Below are 19,616 nucleotides of genomic sequence, written 5' to 3' on the forward strand. Positions count from 1 at the left end.
ACTTTTTTTTCTTTAATGTTTGCAGCGAGTATCTTTCCTTCAGCTGGATCTTATTGGAGTAATCCCAGCGCTAATTTATATTCAAACATCGGCCACGGAATGGGACATCCAGGAGCACTGGGTACTTATCCACACTACGCATGACAGACGCCTCGTTACATACTCCCAGATATAATGGACGATTAGGCGGTACATAACATTTTATAAATATATATATATATTATATATACTTAAGAGGAAGGCTATAACTTAAAAAAAAATAGTTGATTATTGTTTATTGACGGTATTATAGGGGCGATAATAATAATTCATTTCAAAATGGCAACGTAGATTGCGTAACAGTGGCAAGGTTTCTTTTTTCTTCAACTTCAAAACACATATTAAATCGTTCATGAATAATTATTCATGTGTTTCATTATAAAGAATAATTTAATTTGTACAGCAATTTTTTAAAACAGAGTTTATTAATAAGGTCTCATTCGTTCGACTATAAAAATAAAAGAATGAAACCTCAATTTTTCTCTATATCTTGCCGTGATTTTGTATGTTACGCTTTGAAGATAATGCCATTATTGAATCATTGTTTTACCGTTTGAAAGACAAATCATTTTTTGTTTTTCTAGTCAAATCTAGTCTTGGACAATCCTATTAGAATATCGTCTCAAAAAAATAACAAGAGGAGACAGTGGAATGTGCAATTTTTGTATATAAAACAATGTAATACTGTTTTTGTTTTTTCAAGTTAGGACTGAATCATTGAGGAGCCCTAGTTAGTTTATGCTGCTTTGGAATCTTATAATTTTTTTTTTTACTGCCACGGTCTTTAGCTTTTTTCCACCGTTGTGACCCTGAACTGGCTCCAAGGAAGATAAAAATGAGAAAAATCTTAAGGGCTGGCAGCTGCATTATTAATTTGCACGTATTATTATTGTTTAAAGTTATATTTTAACTGATGAATTGGCTTGTAATTTTTATATCAGTTTCAAGTTTAAATGACGAAAGCTAATGCTAAAAACACAATAATTTTTTAAACATTAAAGATAACAAGATTAGATTTTTTTTAAATCTAATTTACAGGCACCTTCAGAGCTGCCTTTTCTTCTAATCTTTTGAAAGGATTCTTTAATTGGAGTTTTTTCCTTGAATTAAATTTTTACCTAACAAAGCTTTTTCAAGAAATAGTTGCTCCTCAAAACGCGGGATTTGCAAGAAAATAAGTAAGTCATTCCATTCTAAAAGCATGTTCATTAATCTGTTACTTCCATTTTGGTTTTTCTTTTTCTACAATTGCCCTTAAATAATTAGTAAAAATTTCGGTTAGATTTAAGAGATTTATCCGATTTCAAGATCGTATAGGTAGTGATACTATGAAAAGAGAAAACACTTAACGGTAGCCTGCAGTGCGCATTGAAAGAAGCGGGTGCCAATGATCGGTGGATGACACTCTTTAAATAAAAATTAAAAAATATTGGATCTAATACCTTTCTCAAAAAAAGCTCCTTATAGTATTTGATAGAGCTATGTTTTCTTACATTTTTCAAGTTTTTTCTCCCTTCCAAAATTTTGTATGTTTTCTATTTTGATATCCTACGTTCTCAGATCTTTATAAAGTAATATTTTATCCGAAGCAGTGTAAACAAATAGTAGTGCTTTCAGAAAGTTTTTTTGGAACGAGAAACCGTTTTTAAATGGCACTATTTAATTACTAATTACTAAACTTTAGTCCCAAAATTATTTGATGGGTCTAGTCAGTACAGTATTTATATACCAAATGTAAATATGGAATTATACGATATAAAGATGTGATTTTATTTTCTACCGCTTAATTTTAGTTACGTGTTACCTGGTTTTGTACATATATATTATATACATGAAAATTTATATATATATATATAAATGAGAATAGTGTTCGCCTAGTGTACGCAGTATTATTTATAGAGAAAGAAAAAAAAACAGCTATATGTATGTGTATATGTTTATTAAGAACTAAATTAAACAAACAGCAGAATCATGTACCTCAAGAATTACATTTCATGTCGCCATTTATAGACTGTGAAGTAATTTTTATTTACTCTTAAAATTTGAAATACTTATTACTAATGACGACATGTAAATGTTAAAAATGGTACTCCCGTTAATTGTTTCAAATTTGTAACGTACTGTATAAATGTTAAGTAGAAAATACATTGGGAATAAATATCACTTTACTTTTTTTATCATTTCTATTTTCCCAAAGACATTCCAAATTTCCCACTTGGATTTTTGAAGTAATCTACAATTAGACTATTATACTGCATGTTCTAATTACTATGTTGCAGTTTTATCCTTCTATAATTAATATTCATCTGTATACACCCATGTCTTATTGATTATGAATCCACTTCAACAATCATACGCAACTAATTTACGTCATAGAGAATAACTGAACTATTTTATAATTGTTCTCTATCTTGTATTGTCTCCAAAGCACAAATTTACACAAGATGTTCAAAATTATTGCCTTGCTGCTTCAAGTTATCTTCCTCGTTTAAAATTGTGCTGCTTATTTGTTTGAACAGGTATTGTTCTGAACTTTATTCAATGTTATGTGATGCTTTGATATTTAAAATTGTTCTCTATTAATTTTTATGTTTTTTAAAGAGAGTTTAAAAAACAGTATTTCTGTTCCCTTCCACTCATTTCAGGTATGTCGAAAGATTAATTTTTTTTGTAAACAACTTGAAAATATATCCTAAATTTAATCCTAATTATTTAATAAAATTTGAGAACTTTTGTGATTTTTCCATTCCAAAATTAAAAGGAAAGAAAAAAAAAGTGATATAGAATAGATTACAGATATAGTACGAGAAAGAGGGGTAGTAGCTAGCCAAAATAAATAGATTGTGGCGATGTGAAGACGAGGTAATGAGTGCGGTGTGGGGATTACTGACAGGGGATTGTCGTCAAGCTTGGAGGCGGCAATCTGTGGACATAGAGAGCCCAACTGAGGGAGTGTGATTGGTGGAAAGCTCCTCCATCTTGGCCAGACCGGATGTCGTGGTTGGCTACGTTAGCGATCAATACCCAACCTTGCTCACTCGGCGGTCTTGTCCTTACACATACACCTACATGTTCTACATAGAAACTTATTCACAAAAAAAAAAAAATACACATACATTTACATGTGACTAGCCCTGCTACATCTTCACATACGATATATCACTGATTCTCATAGACCTGGCTTTAAAAAGTAACGTTGCTTTCTTGTATCCCATGATTGTTTTTTTTTTTTTTCTATGAAGAAAAATAGCCAATGATTTCAGAATAGAAAATTAGGTCTTATTTACATAATTTAAATACATTTAAATTAGAACTTTTTTGAAAAATATGTGATTTGTACTTAGTATAAGATATTTTAATCCGCTCTTAAATAATTAAAATGTAAAAATGAATAGACATAACAAAACCACCCCAGGATGCTAAAAAAATCGAAAGAAAACGAGGGCTCTCACTATTTTTTAGGCCATGTAGAAATTTAAATAAATTGACACATAATAATTGTTGAATGGAATTTTTATTATTCTTTTTGATTTTTTTGTGAACAAAATATTTTATAAATTTTCAAAACCGCCCTGATGATATAAGGCTGGGAGTGAGAATAAAAAAATGCTTTCATCAAGAAAAAACTTTTGTCTTTCTGGAGATGAAGTATCTTCTTTTTTTAAACAATAATTTGCGAAATGCGAAATAGTAATATTGTAGTAATAAATCAGCGAACAAAAACTCTTTTAAAAATTTATTTGTTAAGTTACACCAGCGCTAAGTTACACTATTAGTAACAATGACAAAACTAACACCACTGTACTTTTCGCCCACTAACTGCAGGGGATAAGTTACCCAGCGGTAAGTCATCTCCAGATTAACCACTCTCCACAGATGAGAGAAAATCGCAAGGCCACTGGCGCGTACAAAAACTCTTAAGAAATAAAACAAAAAATAAAAATAGTGTTCCCTGAAAGATTTTATTTCTAGATTTTAGACATCATCTTACCTTTATTCTGGAGCTCCTCTAAACAAGCAGTAAATTAAGAGTATTCAAAACACATGCCTGTTACTGGATACTATCAAACTTTTTATACGCCTCTAGATGGAACCATAGTCAATTGGAGAACCATGTAAAAGCCCTGTAGGCCGTGCTAAGGTGCCTCAGCTATCAGACTCGTCATTGAATACATGAGTATGAACCTTTAAGGCTTATAAGAATCTGGTGGTAAGAACCTTGCTAAAAATAACCTAACTTTTCATCATTATGGGTGTAAGCAGAGACAAAAATACAAGCCTAACACCACTACTAAGAGGTAACTAATTTAGTCAGAAAAATTAAGCTCTATTAATAAATTTAGTTTCTGATGTGGCTGACTTTATAAAAACTTTATGCTACTCTAAAAAAAAAAGAGTTGAAGCTACTGTAAAAAAAAAGAAGATCGAGTTCAAGTCAAATAAATTTTGAGACGTAAGTAAAATCTGCAGCACATCAAAAAGTACTGCAAACAGTTTTACTGTTCAGTAAATTCATAGATAACACTATTCTCTATCCTTAGACTTTTCTTTTCTAAGAAAGTGCTTCTTACAGGAAAAAGAACAAAGGTTATCTAAAATGAGAGAAAATTTCTTGAGCCCTTTAGCGCATTGAAAAAAAGGCTCTAGGTGCCAATGACCTCACATGTTGGCAGTTCTTAAATTAAAACTTCAATTTTATTCAATCACAACTTTTGTTATTATTATTTTACTGATTTAATTCTGCTCAATTTTGTAAGCAGTGAGCTTTTCTAAAAGATTTAGAAAAGGAAGGTAACTAAATTTTGTCAAAGATTTCAGTCTATCCCAACAAATTTCAGATAAATCCTAAGTTGAAAATTATCACCAGTTTCAGAAATATTTCATAAGGTTAGGACCAAAGTTTTTCACTTTTAAGAACTTCGCTAGAAAATAAATTTCGCCGTAATACCAGTAATTAATTGTATTATATTTTCAAATTCACTAAATTTGTTACTTTTTAATGTAATAGGATAGTTGAGGGGACTTAGGTATAATGTTAATGCTTAGTTAACTTAAACTTCTACATTCTCCTTTTTTTTTACGTTCAAAAAGACGCGGAATGATTTTTTTTGAGAGACATCATTCTAAGAATTTTAATAAATAGTAAATAAATAAAAAAGCTTTTCTCACTTCACACAGTTGTTCAATAAGAATTCATGAAGTGGAAATCAAATTAAGTGAAATAGGTTTAAACATACATGTAAAATAGGATTTCTTGTGTTCAAGAATAATCATTAACTAAATAGTTTTGAAACCAATTTATTTCAAACAAAATAAAAATTCTACATTAATTTATACACATCAATTGGGTAACTCTGAATAGTTTTTTTATAGTCAAGTACTTTCATTTTAAAATACAAAATAAATAATTTGATATGTTCATTAACACAAAGTTTTGGCACATTTATAAGGAATTAAATGTAAAATAAAAATAATAAATATATAAACAAAAAAAAACAAATTTTATCACACTATTTTGGATCTACATAATTTGTTGCAAACACTGGACGTTTGTTTGGACGTTAAAATTCCTAAATTAGATTTAAATTTTTATCAACTACCTCTAACACAGAACCCTTTAAAATAAATACAATCTATGTTGGCAAATTATTCGTAAGTTTCATTATAATTTTCTTTTATAAATGTTTGCTAAATGTAAAATTATATATTTTTCTTTAGCAAAACGAGTGAAAGTGTTGATGGCAATTTAATTAGCTTTTAAATATTTTACAAGCATTGATTTTGCTTTTTTGGTTTTTGACACAAATGTTACATTTAGGAAGAGCACTAATTACTGTGACAGGAAGACATTTCATAAACAATTTTACACATAACAATTAAACATCCACAGCAGTCGCTGCGCAAAAAATAAAATAAAATTTAATACCAAGGGCATAGTATCTAAAGCAAAGGAAAGAAAGCATTCCTAAATCTTCCGTATCAATTTTTTATCTATTTTATTTTTTCTTGAGCATTGACTGCTGCGGTTACTAGAACCCCCAAACCCCTATTTATTAATTCATAAAACTGTTTTAACATTGATATTCGAGTAACGAAGAGGACAGATTTGTTCAAAATTATATATTAATATCTGCAAGTCATTTCAAACCGATAAAATGACTTCTTAATTAAGAATGGAATTACATGTGAAACAAATTTAAAAAATGCTTGTAAGTTGCAAAAAATCTACTGCTAAATGTTTTACTAAAACAACTGATATTTGCCTTATGAATCTAAATGGTTATCTAATAACTAATTATTAACAACATTAATTTTTTTTTGTTGTGCAACATAATTAAATTACAATTTTTTCCATGAATTAATTCTTTTATTTTGCTAATTCCATTTCAACAACACATAATAATCAGGGGGATAGCACAGTCATAGTACATTTAAAACTTTTTTTTGTTTAATATTACCTTTAAATTAAAAGGTATTAATAACGCGGACATTAGCGCCCAAACGCTTCTTAATGCTCCGGAAAAACTCTCGTTACAGGCTACACAACTAATTATCGGCCAACAGCAAATGACTTGTATTTTAATTCTCCAGGTTACAAATCTAGTTCACTACCACTATGCTATTTCTCTATTTAAAAAATTTAAGGTACTTTAAATTCGCTTAACGGCCAAAGAAATCTAAATAAGAAACATATTCGTTCCCAAAATTAGTACTTTATTAGTAAAAGATGATCTTCACTTTTATGTAAACTTGAAATTATAGCTTGTAAAATTTTTAAAAATCTTAAGACAGAAAAAAGTGACAAGAATGTGTCAAAAGGAATCTAGGAAAATTACTATTAAGTTGTGCCGTTGAAAAAGTTAGTTATAACAAAGATAATCAAGTTATATTGGAAGTAAGTGGATAGATATTAACTTTCCAAACAAATTTATTCAGTGTTTTAAATTTGTTAGATTAAAATTTTAATTTTTCACACGTCGCTTACATAATTTGAAGTAACTGATAGAAATAAATAAATCAAATTCGTATTCTCTATTTTGTTTGTTTAAAATTATTTGTACTAAAGGTATGTTGTACTATAGGAAGGAAATGGCTACTCCCTCCATACTCATGTTTCATTCTTTTTTCGAGAGCCTGACGATATAACGAAGAGGTAGCAAGAATTAGTTTTAGATTAAGTATACTTCTAATCGCGGATGCTTGTTGTCTAATTTTGGGCTGATTGCTGCTGAGTGGTAGTTGAACGATCGGTATGGGCAAGAATATGCCACTGTGGCTAGAGCCTGGTGGCTATCCCGACAGCTGATCCTCTTCCTCCAGCAGCCTTTGAAGCTTTTGGGCTGGAAAGATAGTTAATTAGAGCAAGCATGCTACAAGTTCATTCTACTAGAATCTGCTGGTGAAAGCAAGCAGCACATCTTGTGTTCAAACTGGTAATATGTGGCGGATCATTACCCATACTTGGCCACATTGATCTAATTTTGTGCCTTCTTATAACGTATGATGGGTCAGAAAACATCTCCATTGCGCTTAGATGGATTCTGACCTGTGAAGGGAGAAAAAAAATAATTAAAACGCTGATGGATCGCACCCACCTAATCGCTATCATGCGATATTAAGGCCTCGACATGTTGAAAGCAAAGTTGATCTTGTAATGGGGAGAGAAGAAATCTACTAGACTTTTCTAGGGAACATACCTTAAGCCTCTTGGCTGCAATGATTTGGGGGTAGAGGATCCGCCCTGTGTTTCAATTATAACAAAAGTTTTGAAATTTAAGGCCAAAAAAAAAAAATATATATAAAGTATAAAACAAACACAATAAAAAATACAATTTTGTTCTTAAATATAGCATAGGGGCCACCAATTTTTTACCATTTTAAATCATTCACCTAATCTTAAACTTAATACTTCTAACAGCGCCTTTTTTAAATTTACTAAAATGAATTAATTCTTTGTACATTTTGTAGCATTCTTCCTATATTTTCTCAAATAAGAAACATTTACACTGATTAGAATTATCACCCATTGTTTTAATTCATTTTTTCCCCATAGTTTTTAAAAAATATACTCTTACCATTTTTTACTTGTGACCAGTTTTACAAAATATTCAGCTTTACTAACAAAATATCTCATTTATTTATTACCTTTTCTGATCTGACTAATGTTTCCTCACTTATAAACAAATCAAAATAGAAAATAATAACGGTTAATTACCTCTACTTTCATTGTTACCTAAAAAATTAGAATATATACTTCCTTTGGCAAGTGAACACTGTGGGCCTTTACGAATACTTAAATCAGGACCTAAAGCACCACGGGTTCCCAAACTTAGCATTTTGTTTTGTCCTTTGGCTAGGCCTCGCTGAGCTCCAATCCAAGGAACGTAGTCTTCTCTGAAAAAAATAAAAAAGCGAAAATTGTAATCTACGTTTTTTTAACAATATTTTAGCTGGCTAGTATCTATGTTGGTAATTCAGAGGTTCGGCAAAATTTTGGAGGTCTTTACTGAGATCCAAACATTAAAATCATCAGCTGAAAATAAAGTCTATCTGCGGACCTACTTTTCTATTTTTTCATTTATTATAATGTGTTTTAACTCTTCCTATACAATAAAATTACTAGCAGTATCTCTCAACTATTAGTACATCTCTTCTGTTTTATGTTAATTTCAACTACGAATACTGCATAGAGACTTATACCAAATGAGTTTGAATTTATTGAATTACTCTACAATGGCAGTAAAAATAAATCATTTGACAGAATTGATTCATATAATATGCCCGTTGCAAATCTGAGAATAAACAGTGGATAAAATATATTTCAATAAATTGTTAAATCAAGAAATGGAGAAACTATTATTTTTAATCATTTCATTACTGATAACTTGATGAAAAAAAATCCTTGTAATCAATAATTCTTGTAATTAAGAAAAAATCACATTATTTAATTCTTGTATATGAGAAAAATTAAATGTTATTAACTCTGTAAAATTAAAAGTAACTTAGTAGAATTAAAATTAACTCAGTTTTCGAATAAATATGGACAATATTAAAGTACATAAATAAGCCTATATTTACATCATGCATTTGTGACATTGTTCTTTAATTTTCTAAGGCGTAATATTACCGGGTTATGATTAAACTAGAAAAGTTATATTAATTCTTTTGTTGTACCTAATAAGTCCACCTAACTGTGTCTCATTGCGAATGTTTCAAAATCAGATCTATAACAGAACTGGACTAAAACTTGATGAACAGATGTTTATTTAAAGCATTTAATTCAAGTTACACAAAAAATAGTCAATTAGGTGATATAAATTATGATTGTCACATTAACAAAAAATTTTCAGTTAATAAAAATCTGGAATACATTTTTTTTCCCTGTTACTTTTTTAGTTAGAATTAATAACTTTTATAAAACATCTTATTATTTTGAAATTCCAACTCCTTAGAAAACTTCGTAGGATAATCATTCACGTTAAGCAATATGCTACAACCAGTACAAAGCCTTTGTTTTTATTAACTATTGCAGTATCTATATGGAAGCACATCACAGAACATCAGGAATCAAGAATTATTAAAGAAGCTGAAGGATACTATATAATATACGATTACAATAAATACAAGGTTTTGATATCTCAAAATATTTTGAAACTACTTACAGAAGTAAACTTTCATCAGGGCCGCTTATTAACTCACAGTTTGGGCCTTGAGGTTTCGTTAGTAAAGGTGATTCAAATGCAGAATTCTTATTTTGATCATCTTCTTTCACAATCCTGCTGAATACATATGTACAATTACATAACAAGAATACTATTCTAAAGGAAGCTTCTTGTACAAATACAACGAGGTTACACAAAAAAATCGTAATTTATAGCATTATTTACTATACACAGCAATAATTCTAAGGGAGAACTTGCAGATTACAAGGGTGTAATACTTTTATTGGTGCTTCTATCAGAATTCATGATGGGCGTAACAATATTATATTTGTGATCAGATTGGTAATCAATGGTGTAAAAAAATTATCAATCAAGGTGATGGAATGGCATCTTTAAATGCTGGATCACTTTCAGTGTTTAAACAGAATGAAAAATGGATGTAAATAATCAATAGTGAAAATGTTGAAAAAAAAAATTGATTGAAAAAAAAAATTAAGACACATTCAATTGCTAATTTTACAAACTGAAGAGAGATCTTAAAAAAGTTATTTTCTTGATTTAAATAATTTTCTCCAAATTTTGCAATTAGTAGAAAAAAAATACAAAGACTTTTGCGTAAAATCTCGATTAACTGCCTTGTAAAGAAGAAAATGCTCTTAGGACCCAAGCAGGCTTAGAATACCATTAAATTCTAAATATTTTGCCCACCGTCTTCCAACTATTCCTCCAAATTCCTATTCAAGAGCAACCATTACAATGACTGAATATAAATTTATATTAAAAATCTACAAATTAAAAGATTCGATTGAATTAATTATATTCATTTAATTAGCAATTTTTAACAAGTTTGAGAAGTGTTACGATTAATTTTCAAGCATATAGAAATATACATATAAAAAAAAATTATTACTTTAAGTAGATATTTCAGTATTAATGTTTGTTAGAAAGGATTTATGACGTAATATATGTATATTTGTACAATATTTAAAAAATGTTGGTCAGTTTTGTAAAGAAAAAAAAAACTTGAAAAGAAGTTATTTATACTTTTATTAAGATTTTTTTTTTTTTAACACTGTAACTGATCTTTAAGGAACAATGATTGGTGCAAATAGAAATACATGCGACAATAAAAGTGAAAAGTTTGTAGTGGACTTAGTGCTTTTGAATAAATAATGTGCAATATTAAAAGCTAAGCCTATTGTGAAATGATCTGAAAAGTATAAATCAATACTGCGAATGGTGCAAAAGATTGCACTATTGCTAATAGTTGTAATATTTTACAGCGAAGTCAGTTTCCTCTTGACATTGTGTTTTGATGAAGGTTTACTATTAATGAACTTCAGGGAGTTATTTAATAAGAGTTTTGGTATTTCTATCACATTGAGTTTGTTAATTTCACAATACAAAAAAAAAGGAAACATAAATGTCTATCTTCTTTCCTTGAAACTAATCAAAAAGTAAAAATTAAAGAATTCTTTTATCAAAGAATAAAAGAAACTACTAATGATCTAAAAAATATATATATAATATTAAAATGGCTTGCTAATCAATTTTGAAATATTAATTTATAAATTATTTATTCTTAAAACAAAACAAAAAATAAATAATCCATCACTTTTTGGATATATTTGATGTAACTTGGGATTTTAACTGTTACCTTAACTTGTGCACTATGTTTTTAAACATTCATCTTTTTTGTTAACATTTGTACTTGTTACATTCTTAACATTAATTCACATTACATTAATTAACTCACAATGTGTAGCAAATATGGATAACTCAAGTTGATTACAAAGTAACTCAACATAAAACAGAAATTGCAAAATAAAATAAGAAGCATGATTACTCACATGTGCATTTCTTTCTTTAATACTTGCCTCTCTTCCAATTTCCCTTTCTGCCTTTTTTTTAAACTTTTATAGTCAATCAAAATTGGGCTTATTGGTACAGCTTCAGTTTTAACTTCTGCTTCCTCTCTAATAATCTTAGGAGATTCAACTACTTCCTCGCAGGCATCCCTAACATTAAAGTAAGTAGATCATGAAACGGATTTGTTACTTTGAAGTTCTTAAAACTAGTTATAATTTTCCTTACTTCGGTTTACTTGGTTTCTCTTCAATCATTAAAGCAAGAATAGTTTCAGCTGTTTCTTCATTAAATGCTGCACTTTCAAGAGCTATGGAAACAACTTTTTCTGCGACTTCTGGATGTTTTTGACAAATACGTTTCTTAACTGTTAACAGTAAATTAAAAGCAAATGAAATATCGCAGAATTATTATTCCTGTATCATGTTTGATAAAGATTCGAATAAAAGAAAAGAAAAAATATCAAAACTCAACTTGCTAGAGATCATAAGCGATTGTAAATTATAAATATGCACTAATCCTTAATATTAAAATCAAAAATAGAGCAGTTCTAGACTATACTCTTTTATACACAGCCAATCCCATTCCACTAGTATTCAATGTAGTCAATGATATATATGTAATTTCTCCGTCGGGGAAAGTGGACTAGCAACTTCAGGGTACTTGGCGTCCCTGAGGGTATCTTAGCCTAACAACATGAACATGAACAACATACACTGTAACACTCCAATACATTTACTCAGTACACATAGGGCATAGTGATGGCATACCCTTGCTAATAGTGATAGTGATGCAAATCCTTGCTTCTATCCCTTCTTTGATTCTGTCTATCCCTTTCCTGGCCCCCCGGATCCCTACCCAAGCTGAGATGGGGACTCGTGTCCAGGTTTAATGCGTAAAGGGAAGTAAAATATATGTGCAGTAACGATCACCTTGGGGCAACGGGCGAAACCTCATCGCCCATTGAGTGGTTTGGATCTTTGAGACCAAAGGTGTTTGCAGCGCAAAAAGAACTAGAAGTGAAAGTCCTCAACCTCTTTGGTAGGAAGTGGTTTCATCTACTGGATCCAAAGGGGAAGACACAATAAGCCTCTTTTGGCTGAAGTGCCGAGGGGCATAGGACCTGTCCCTCTCTTGAATCTTAATCTTATATGTAATTTTAAATCAATTAACAAGAGTAATTCTATCTAATATTCGATTACATTGATAAAATTGTTATGAAAACCATAGATATGTTTTAGACTATTCATCCCATTTCAAGCATAAAACAAATGAGCAATTGTCGATGATTTTCAGATTGTCAGATTTTAGCCTTAAATTGGTAATATGTTTATTTTTGCTTACCTATTTGTTAAAAAGAATGAGTTTAGTACGAGGGCATACATATTTTTGAAAGAATAGTAATTTTGAATATGTAGAGGGTGGGTGAAAAAAGAAAATGGGATCATGAAATTAAGGTGATAAAGAACGGATGGCTAATAAAATTGCAAGTATTTTGAAGTGCTTGAAATTAAATTCTAGATGTTTATCAAGTTGAAATAAGTAATTTACTGTAATAGTAAAAAAATATTCAATTGAGCAAGCGTGTGGCGGGAAAACCTGAGAGTCACATGTAAACTGAGGTTATAAAAAGGTTAGTGTATTTACTTGGAATAACTGTTAAGTTTTAGTTTGTTATATACAATTTAAATATTTACCACATAATGGTTGAGGAAGACTGCAATCGAAAATACTTGGTTTTGTTGGAAAAGGAGTACGAGAAGGCAAAAGGTAAAAAAGAACGTTTAACAGTCTTTAAATTGAAAAATGTAGCAGAAATTACTAACTGGAGTACTAAACGACCTTATTTGTCTAGCGATTTTGTTGACAGTAGTGTCAGTGAAAATACGATTTCTACCTTTAATATTCCTACTGCTAGCCAAGAAAATCAACTTTTATCTGATTTAATTACATGTTTTCTTGGTGGGAATTCTTACTACATTCAAGCTGAACCTCTCTCAAACAAAAACGCCATTAGAACATTTAAAGTTCTTGAAGGTCTCGATGTAAAATTACAAAACTTAGCCGAAAAATGTCTTAAATTAGCTGAATATTATTCGCAGTTGTGCAGATTCATTGATGATAACCGCCTTTTAAGTGTAGGACGAGTGAATCAAGCATTAGTTAGTGCGCTAGATGTGACTTTGCTAGAGTACAAAAACTTTATTGTACAATTAGAAAAATTACATTTAGAACAAACTTTAAGTCTTCATGAACTTTGGTTTCAGATACAAGATGTATTACAAACTCTAAGCGTGCTAAGTAACATTGCATCGGACATATCTAAAAAGCAGCTACGAGGAGGAGCTACTCTAACATACCTGCTTGAACAAAGATTTTACTTTTCTGATACTGCTTCAGAAGGTGAAATTATAAAATACTTGACGAAAAAAGCTGCAGAACCTTATATGCAGTCTGTGAAAGAATGGATCTTCAATGGGATTATTTTCGATCCATTTGATGAGTTTATGATAACAGAAAAGCTGAAATCATCATTTAAAGAGTGCCAGACGCTGGAATACTGGGAAAAAAGGTACCAAATAAGAAAATCTTACATGCCTTCATTTCTAGAACCCGTTTCAAATGAAATTTTAAAATCAGGGGTTTATCTGAATGTTATCAGAGAAAATAAACTATCTTCTGGAAAAGCAAAATTGGCTCCAATTGAAGAACTTAAATTTTCTTGGAAGAAATCTAAATACCTTGATGTTATAAGAAAAGCGTACACGCATTCAAGCTCCCATTTGTTAAACCACATGATGGATGAATATCAGCTTTGGAATCGCTTCGTTTTCATGAAAAAATATTTTCTTGTTCAGCAAGGAGATTTTATTGTTCAAGTCCTTGATCTTTGCAATGAAGAATTATCTAAAGTCATCTTAGAGGTCGTACCTTCACGTTTGGAGACGCTAGTAGATATGGCCATTAAAGGAGCAGAAAGCTGTATTAGAGATGACCTTACTGTTGCTTTACAACCTCAAGATCTGTGGCATCAGGTTTCAAAAATACTTTCCGTTTCTTCTACTTTAGAACAGAAGAGAGAAAGTCCCAATTTAACACTAACTGGATATGAATCGTTTACACTAAACATGAACTGCCAATGGCCACTCTCCCTTATTTTTAATGCTAGAATCATTTCTTGCTATCAAATGCTGTTTCGGTTACTATTTTACACCAAACACATTGAACAACTTCTCTTCAAAGTGTGGATTATTGACCAACAATTACGAAAGTATTCACTGCACAAAAAGAAGCAATACTCTGTCATTTTTTCTCTTCGTCATAAAATGATCTATTTCATTCAGAATATGCAATATTACATGATGGAAGAAGCGATTGAACCTAATTGGATTGAATTTCAGCAACAAATAAAACAATTACAAGAGCCAGTAGCTGAAAATTTAAAACCTAGTCAGTTTGACTTATCAAATACTAAGATTTATTCAGTTGATGATCTTTTGAATGTTCACAAACAATTTCTAGATAAATGTATTAATGATTGTCTTCTGTCAAACAGTACTCTCTTTCCTATTTTTATGACACTGTTAGGAGTATGCAAAGAATTTGTTACAGTAGTCATACAGTATGAAGATCACATTACCAACATGTTGATATCAGAAGAAGACAACTTTACTAAAACAGTTTTAGAAATAGAGAAACAATTTCAAAAACAATATGTACTTTTCTTAACAACCATTGCAGACTTTGCACCTTCTGATGTTGAAGCAACGAAAATTTTGGAAATACTCAATCGTGCTAATTTCAATTTTTATTTTAATTCGCAATTAGATAATAAGTTTTTAATTTAACTTGTGCAAACAGTGGCAGGAATGTTGATTGAAAAATTTTAATTCTTAAATTTTAAAACGAATGCAAAATAGTAGAAAAAGGGGGTCCGAATTTTTATTACAGCTCAAATATCTTTTCCTAGAATGAAAAAATAGACTGAACTTTTTTCCCCATAATTACCAATTATTATTACTGAATTTTAATAAATTAGAATGTAACTATATTTTGTACAATTCATATCTGTATTATGTGATCTCAAATTGAGGCTTGTAATATTTGGTTTCAATAATTAAATTTTTATTTTTTATTTCTTTTTTTTTTATGGCTACATTAAATAAAATAGCCTACTTTTCTATAATAAAAAATATGTTATTTATTTTTATATTCAAACTGATAGGACCACCATACAACATTCAGCGATGTATCCCTGTAGCGATTAAAACAGTGCAAAATTTCTTGATTTGTCGAATTTGCATTATTTTTTTATTTCGTCGTTGCATGATACAGTAAGTGATCCAGGTGTGGTAGTATGACTTTTGCAAATATCATTTATACCCGCCATTTCACTAACACATCAGCCACATGCACAGCTCATAAACTAGTCAGTACGCGGTTGGTTGGGAAAGATTAGTACACATGCCATCAGAGCACGTGAAAATTATATTTTAGTTGAGAATAATTCATCAGCACAAAGTTTTATTTAGCTTATTTGAAGACTTTTACGGCTTATTTACACTTTTAATTTGTCGAGGGACTATACTATAATTTCACAAGAATGCAGACGAGTAATTTTGAATATATTATTTATTAGAGCTTGAATTCCTAAGCTGGGAACTAAATTTCGAAAAAAGGTTGAGACTAAGGTTAAGGTTAAAGCTTTTAGACGTGTTCAAAATTTCAAAGCAGGCAAAAAGTAAGATCGTCCCAGAAGTTGCAAAAAATATGTTGGGGAAAAACTAAAATTGTAAAAATTTAATAAATAAATAATATAAATATATAATCGCTAACATAAAAAATAGTAACGATGTAATGAGAAGCAAAGCAGGAGTAGGGAATGCAGACTATGTTTATTCATTGACAATCCACTCAGTTGAGAGTATAGTTTAAATTAACATTAGTCTCGTGGAAGGCCTCACTGACAGTGCATTTATATAGCTTATCCAAACTGGTCTAACTACTTGAGAATTTAGTGTTTACTTGTTTCCTTTTCTTCAGCTGATTTGATTCTAGGTGGCGAAGGCGCTTTCTTTACAGTAGCTTTAGTTGGTTCACTTTCAGCTTTTTTTAGAGATATTCTTGGCGGAGGTGTGTCTCTTTTGCTGAATCCTAAATTAATTAATCTTTCTGTCGCATGAGTGACGTTATTATCTGCACTACAAAGAGTATCCAACAAGACGGTCTCCTCTACCACGGGAAATACACTTTTTAAGTACCTGCAAGGAATCAAACTTATTTTAGAATACTATAATGTAGAAAACATGTTTAATGAAGCAACAGTTAGGTAAATGCAATTATATTTTAAGTTTAGAGTTTTAACTTGAAGCTATTCTGTTGAATTCTTCAGCAAACACAACGATTGATCTGAAATAATTAGCATAAGACGTACCTGCTTTGATTAAAAAAAAATTAAATAAGTAAATAAATAAAAAAAAAAGAATTGACTTGTGCCAACGTAGCTTTAAAAGTGCAAAACTGAATAACTACTCAAAATTTATTTGTTAGTACATAAATGATAAGAATTGATTACCTTAATTTCATTTTGGGAGAATGTGGTTTAGGTTGTGGTCTACATGCTAAAGGTGCTAAAGGTCTTGGCGTAGGACGTCCTGGCGGCGGGGTGAATGGTCCTGGAGTAGCAACTGGATGTTTTTCTACTTGAAGAGCACTTACAACCACTGCTTCTCTTCCATGATACCTGAATTTGAAACTAATTAGCATGCAAATCGTTATACATTGGCTTTTCACTCATGCATTCAGATCTTTTTAGATATTTAGAAGTAAAATTTATAAACTATATTTTTCATTTTGCGTGAGCTTTGCATGAATTGTAAACAATTCGATTATGATGAAATAACAGAGTGAGAATAATTATGTAAATACTGGACATAGTTATCAATGCTTTATTTTTTGTTGTTAATGGAAACGATCATTCTTCAATTTATGCTCTGGCCTATAGTTAAAAATCAACAGCTCAAAAACCACATGAAACCAGAATAAATACCATAACTTAAAGAACTTACTTTAACAAAAGTGCTTTTATATGTGTTTCTGGCACAGTTGGAAACATGGATCTAATTTTGTTTACAGTTTCTGCCATAATTGTCTGATTGTTGGGATTATTGTTGCTATTGTTAGACTGCACTGCTGAGGCTCCCATGAGAGGTACATGCCTGGTTGCTCGCCCATTCTCCTGCAAAATAATGCAGATCAGAGATCCAATCTCACATTTTCAGAACTATCCATGTATAAAAGTAAAATGTTTTTATTTGATTTGTGGAGAATCTATTCCACTGGGGTTGAATAAGTTCATCGAATGAAGGAAGTTACTAGCAGAAACCTCTTTAAACTGCGTTGTGGAACAATGATTTTCTAGATCTCATTGTTTCATTCTGAGTTAGCATATTAGGTCTTTCAATGTACTTAAGAATTTTCCAATGTTTTTTAATTGTATTTAGTAGATCTATTCAACATAACAATTGTTTAAAGACAAAAATAACACTTAAAAATCAGTTAATATTTCCAATTTTGTAGCTACTATATTTTAACAATCTTGAAAATAATTGTCATGATCTCAACAAAAATTATATATCTTAAAAATAAAATTATATTCCGCGTTAACTTACTTGAGCTGCACTGTTGCCATCAGGTTGTTCCTTGTTCCTAGGATCCTCCAGAGTGACATGTCTTGTGAAATAATTCACAAAATAGCTAAGACATATATAATGGATAGATTACTGTACTAATGCCTAATCTAATTATTTAATGATTAAAATAAAACCCTTGCATTCTTAACAAACAAAAAAGAAGATGTAATAATAAAATTGTACAACTATTCTATGTTCAAGATATAATGGCTATTACTAATAAAGCATGAATTAAATAATTTAAATTTACAGTTAAACATAGCAAAAATTAATAGTAATAAATGTCTTATTTAAAACTGAAATTGCATGAAGTTTGACTGACAGTTTCATGAGAGTTATTAAAATGTGTCAAACGAAAAGCAACAAAACTAGGTCAATTGGAGTCATGAATGTAGTAGAGTTTATTATCAATCATTGTTACCTTCTGCCGCTTCTTGGCTCGCATTTTGTATCCCATCCTGGTGGTAATCTCTTCACTTGATTCATCGTTGTAGAAATAATATTAATAGCAAAAATGGAAAACAATGATACATGGAAGCATATTAGATTCACAAGTTAACTTATGAAGTTAAGTAGTTGGAAGCATAAGAACAGTCTACAAACAGTGGTTGACTTCTCTGAGAAAATCAATGATATCCAAAGCTACCCCTTGCAAGTAGTTCTACTATCATCCAATAGAATTCAGGACATGTCAATTTGATAGAACCCTTCCATTCATTATTATTATTATTTTTTTTTTTAACAGTATAGTTCTGTGAATTAAAACATTCTTATGAAAAATTGTTTGTAAAGCTAGGGTTTTACTAAAATATTTGGGCATCAAAAATATAATTGTTATAAGTGTGTCAAATGGAAGTAGCAATATAAAGCCCCATAAACTACTATTTTTTCAGAAAAATGGTTGAAAATTTTGGTCGACAGTTTATGAAATTTACGAAAAAATCGATTACTTTAAACTGTTGCTGTATAAAAATATGTAGAAATTATATTAATTTATGTTGTTTGCTATATTAAAACTTTCTCTACGATCGTTAGAGCTAATGATTAAAAAATTTTGCAGCTTGAATTACAGTATTAAATTCTGGATATTTTAAGAGTTAATTAAAGACATGACGAAATTTGACTGGGTTTGTCACAGCATATTCTTTGAATAAGATCTGTTTGCATGGGTTTAAACTGCCACTTTAAATACCTTTATGGTAGATTCTGTCAGGCTCAGACAATATGTAGTAGGATAAATATTGTACAGCGCTAAGAGCAGAATTAGGTACAAAATAATTTTCACAATGACCATTTTCATCTTTTTGAAGGAATTAACTTATTTGCAAAATTAGTAGGCAATGTTGATAGGATGAAG

At 30.2% G+C, this 19,616-nt stretch overlaps 3 protein-coding genes across 9 annotated transcripts in view; 2 read left to right on the forward strand and 1 right to left on the reverse strand.

Annotated features, from left to right (window-relative positions):
* Ets65A (DNA-binding protein D-ETS-3) overlaps nt 1-2,206 on the forward strand; it is a 109,195-nt gene extending 106,989 nt beyond the window's left edge. For both annotated transcript variants that reach the window (XM_074119703.1, XM_074119702.1), the window contains one exon: nt 26-2,206. In XM_074119703.1, coding sequence (XP_073975804.1) covers nt 26-144 — 119 coding nt within the window. In that variant the 3' untranslated portion in view covers nt 145-2,206. The remainder of the gene's footprint in view (nt 1-25) is intronic.
* A 3,115-nt stretch (nt 2,207-5,321) lies between these two features.
* Nucleotides 5,322-18,894, reverse strand: LOC141449849 (uncharacterized). 6 transcript variants are annotated; one of them, XM_074119708.1, is made up of 9 exons: nt 18,681-18,894; nt 18,239-18,299; nt 17,636-17,805; nt 17,143-17,310; nt 16,593-16,828; nt 11,796-11,934; nt 11,552-11,719; nt 9,702-9,818; nt 5,322-8,433 (listed from the first exon to the last, which is right to left on the reverse strand). In XM_074119708.1, the coding sequence occupies exons 1-9, from the start codon at nt 18,743-18,745 to the stop codon at nt 8,247-8,249; spliced, it is 1,311 nt and encodes a 436-aa protein (XP_073975809.1). In that variant the 5' UTR covers nt 18,746-18,894; the 3' UTR covers nt 5,322-8,246. The 6 variants fall into 6 exon arrangements, with proteins under 6 accessions (XP_073975809.1, XP_073975810.1, XP_073975808.1 ...); XM_074119709.1 differs by having other exon boundaries at nt 11,579-11,719; nt 18,239-18,323; XM_074119707.1 differs by having other exon boundaries at nt 9,702-9,815; nt 18,239-18,323.
* On the forward strand, nt 13,185-15,702 carry LOC141449848 (gamma-tubulin complex component 2-like). Its single transcript, XM_074119705.1, has one exon. The coding sequence runs from the start codon at nt 13,271-13,273 to the stop codon at nt 15,413-15,415; it is 2,145 nt and encodes a 714-aa protein (XP_073975806.1). The 5' UTR covers nt 13,185-13,270; the 3' UTR covers nt 15,416-15,702.
* Nucleotides 18,895-19,616: the final 722 nt, after the last annotated feature.

The sequence above is a fragment of the Rhodnius prolixus genome, unplaced genomic scaffold (assembly GCF_049639745.1).
Source record: "Rhodnius prolixus isolate KJV_2025 unplaced genomic scaffold, Rpr scaffold_2, whole genome shotgun sequence".
NCBI classification, from domain to species: Eukaryota; Metazoa; Arthropoda; class Insecta; order Hemiptera; family Reduviidae; genus Rhodnius; species Rhodnius prolixus.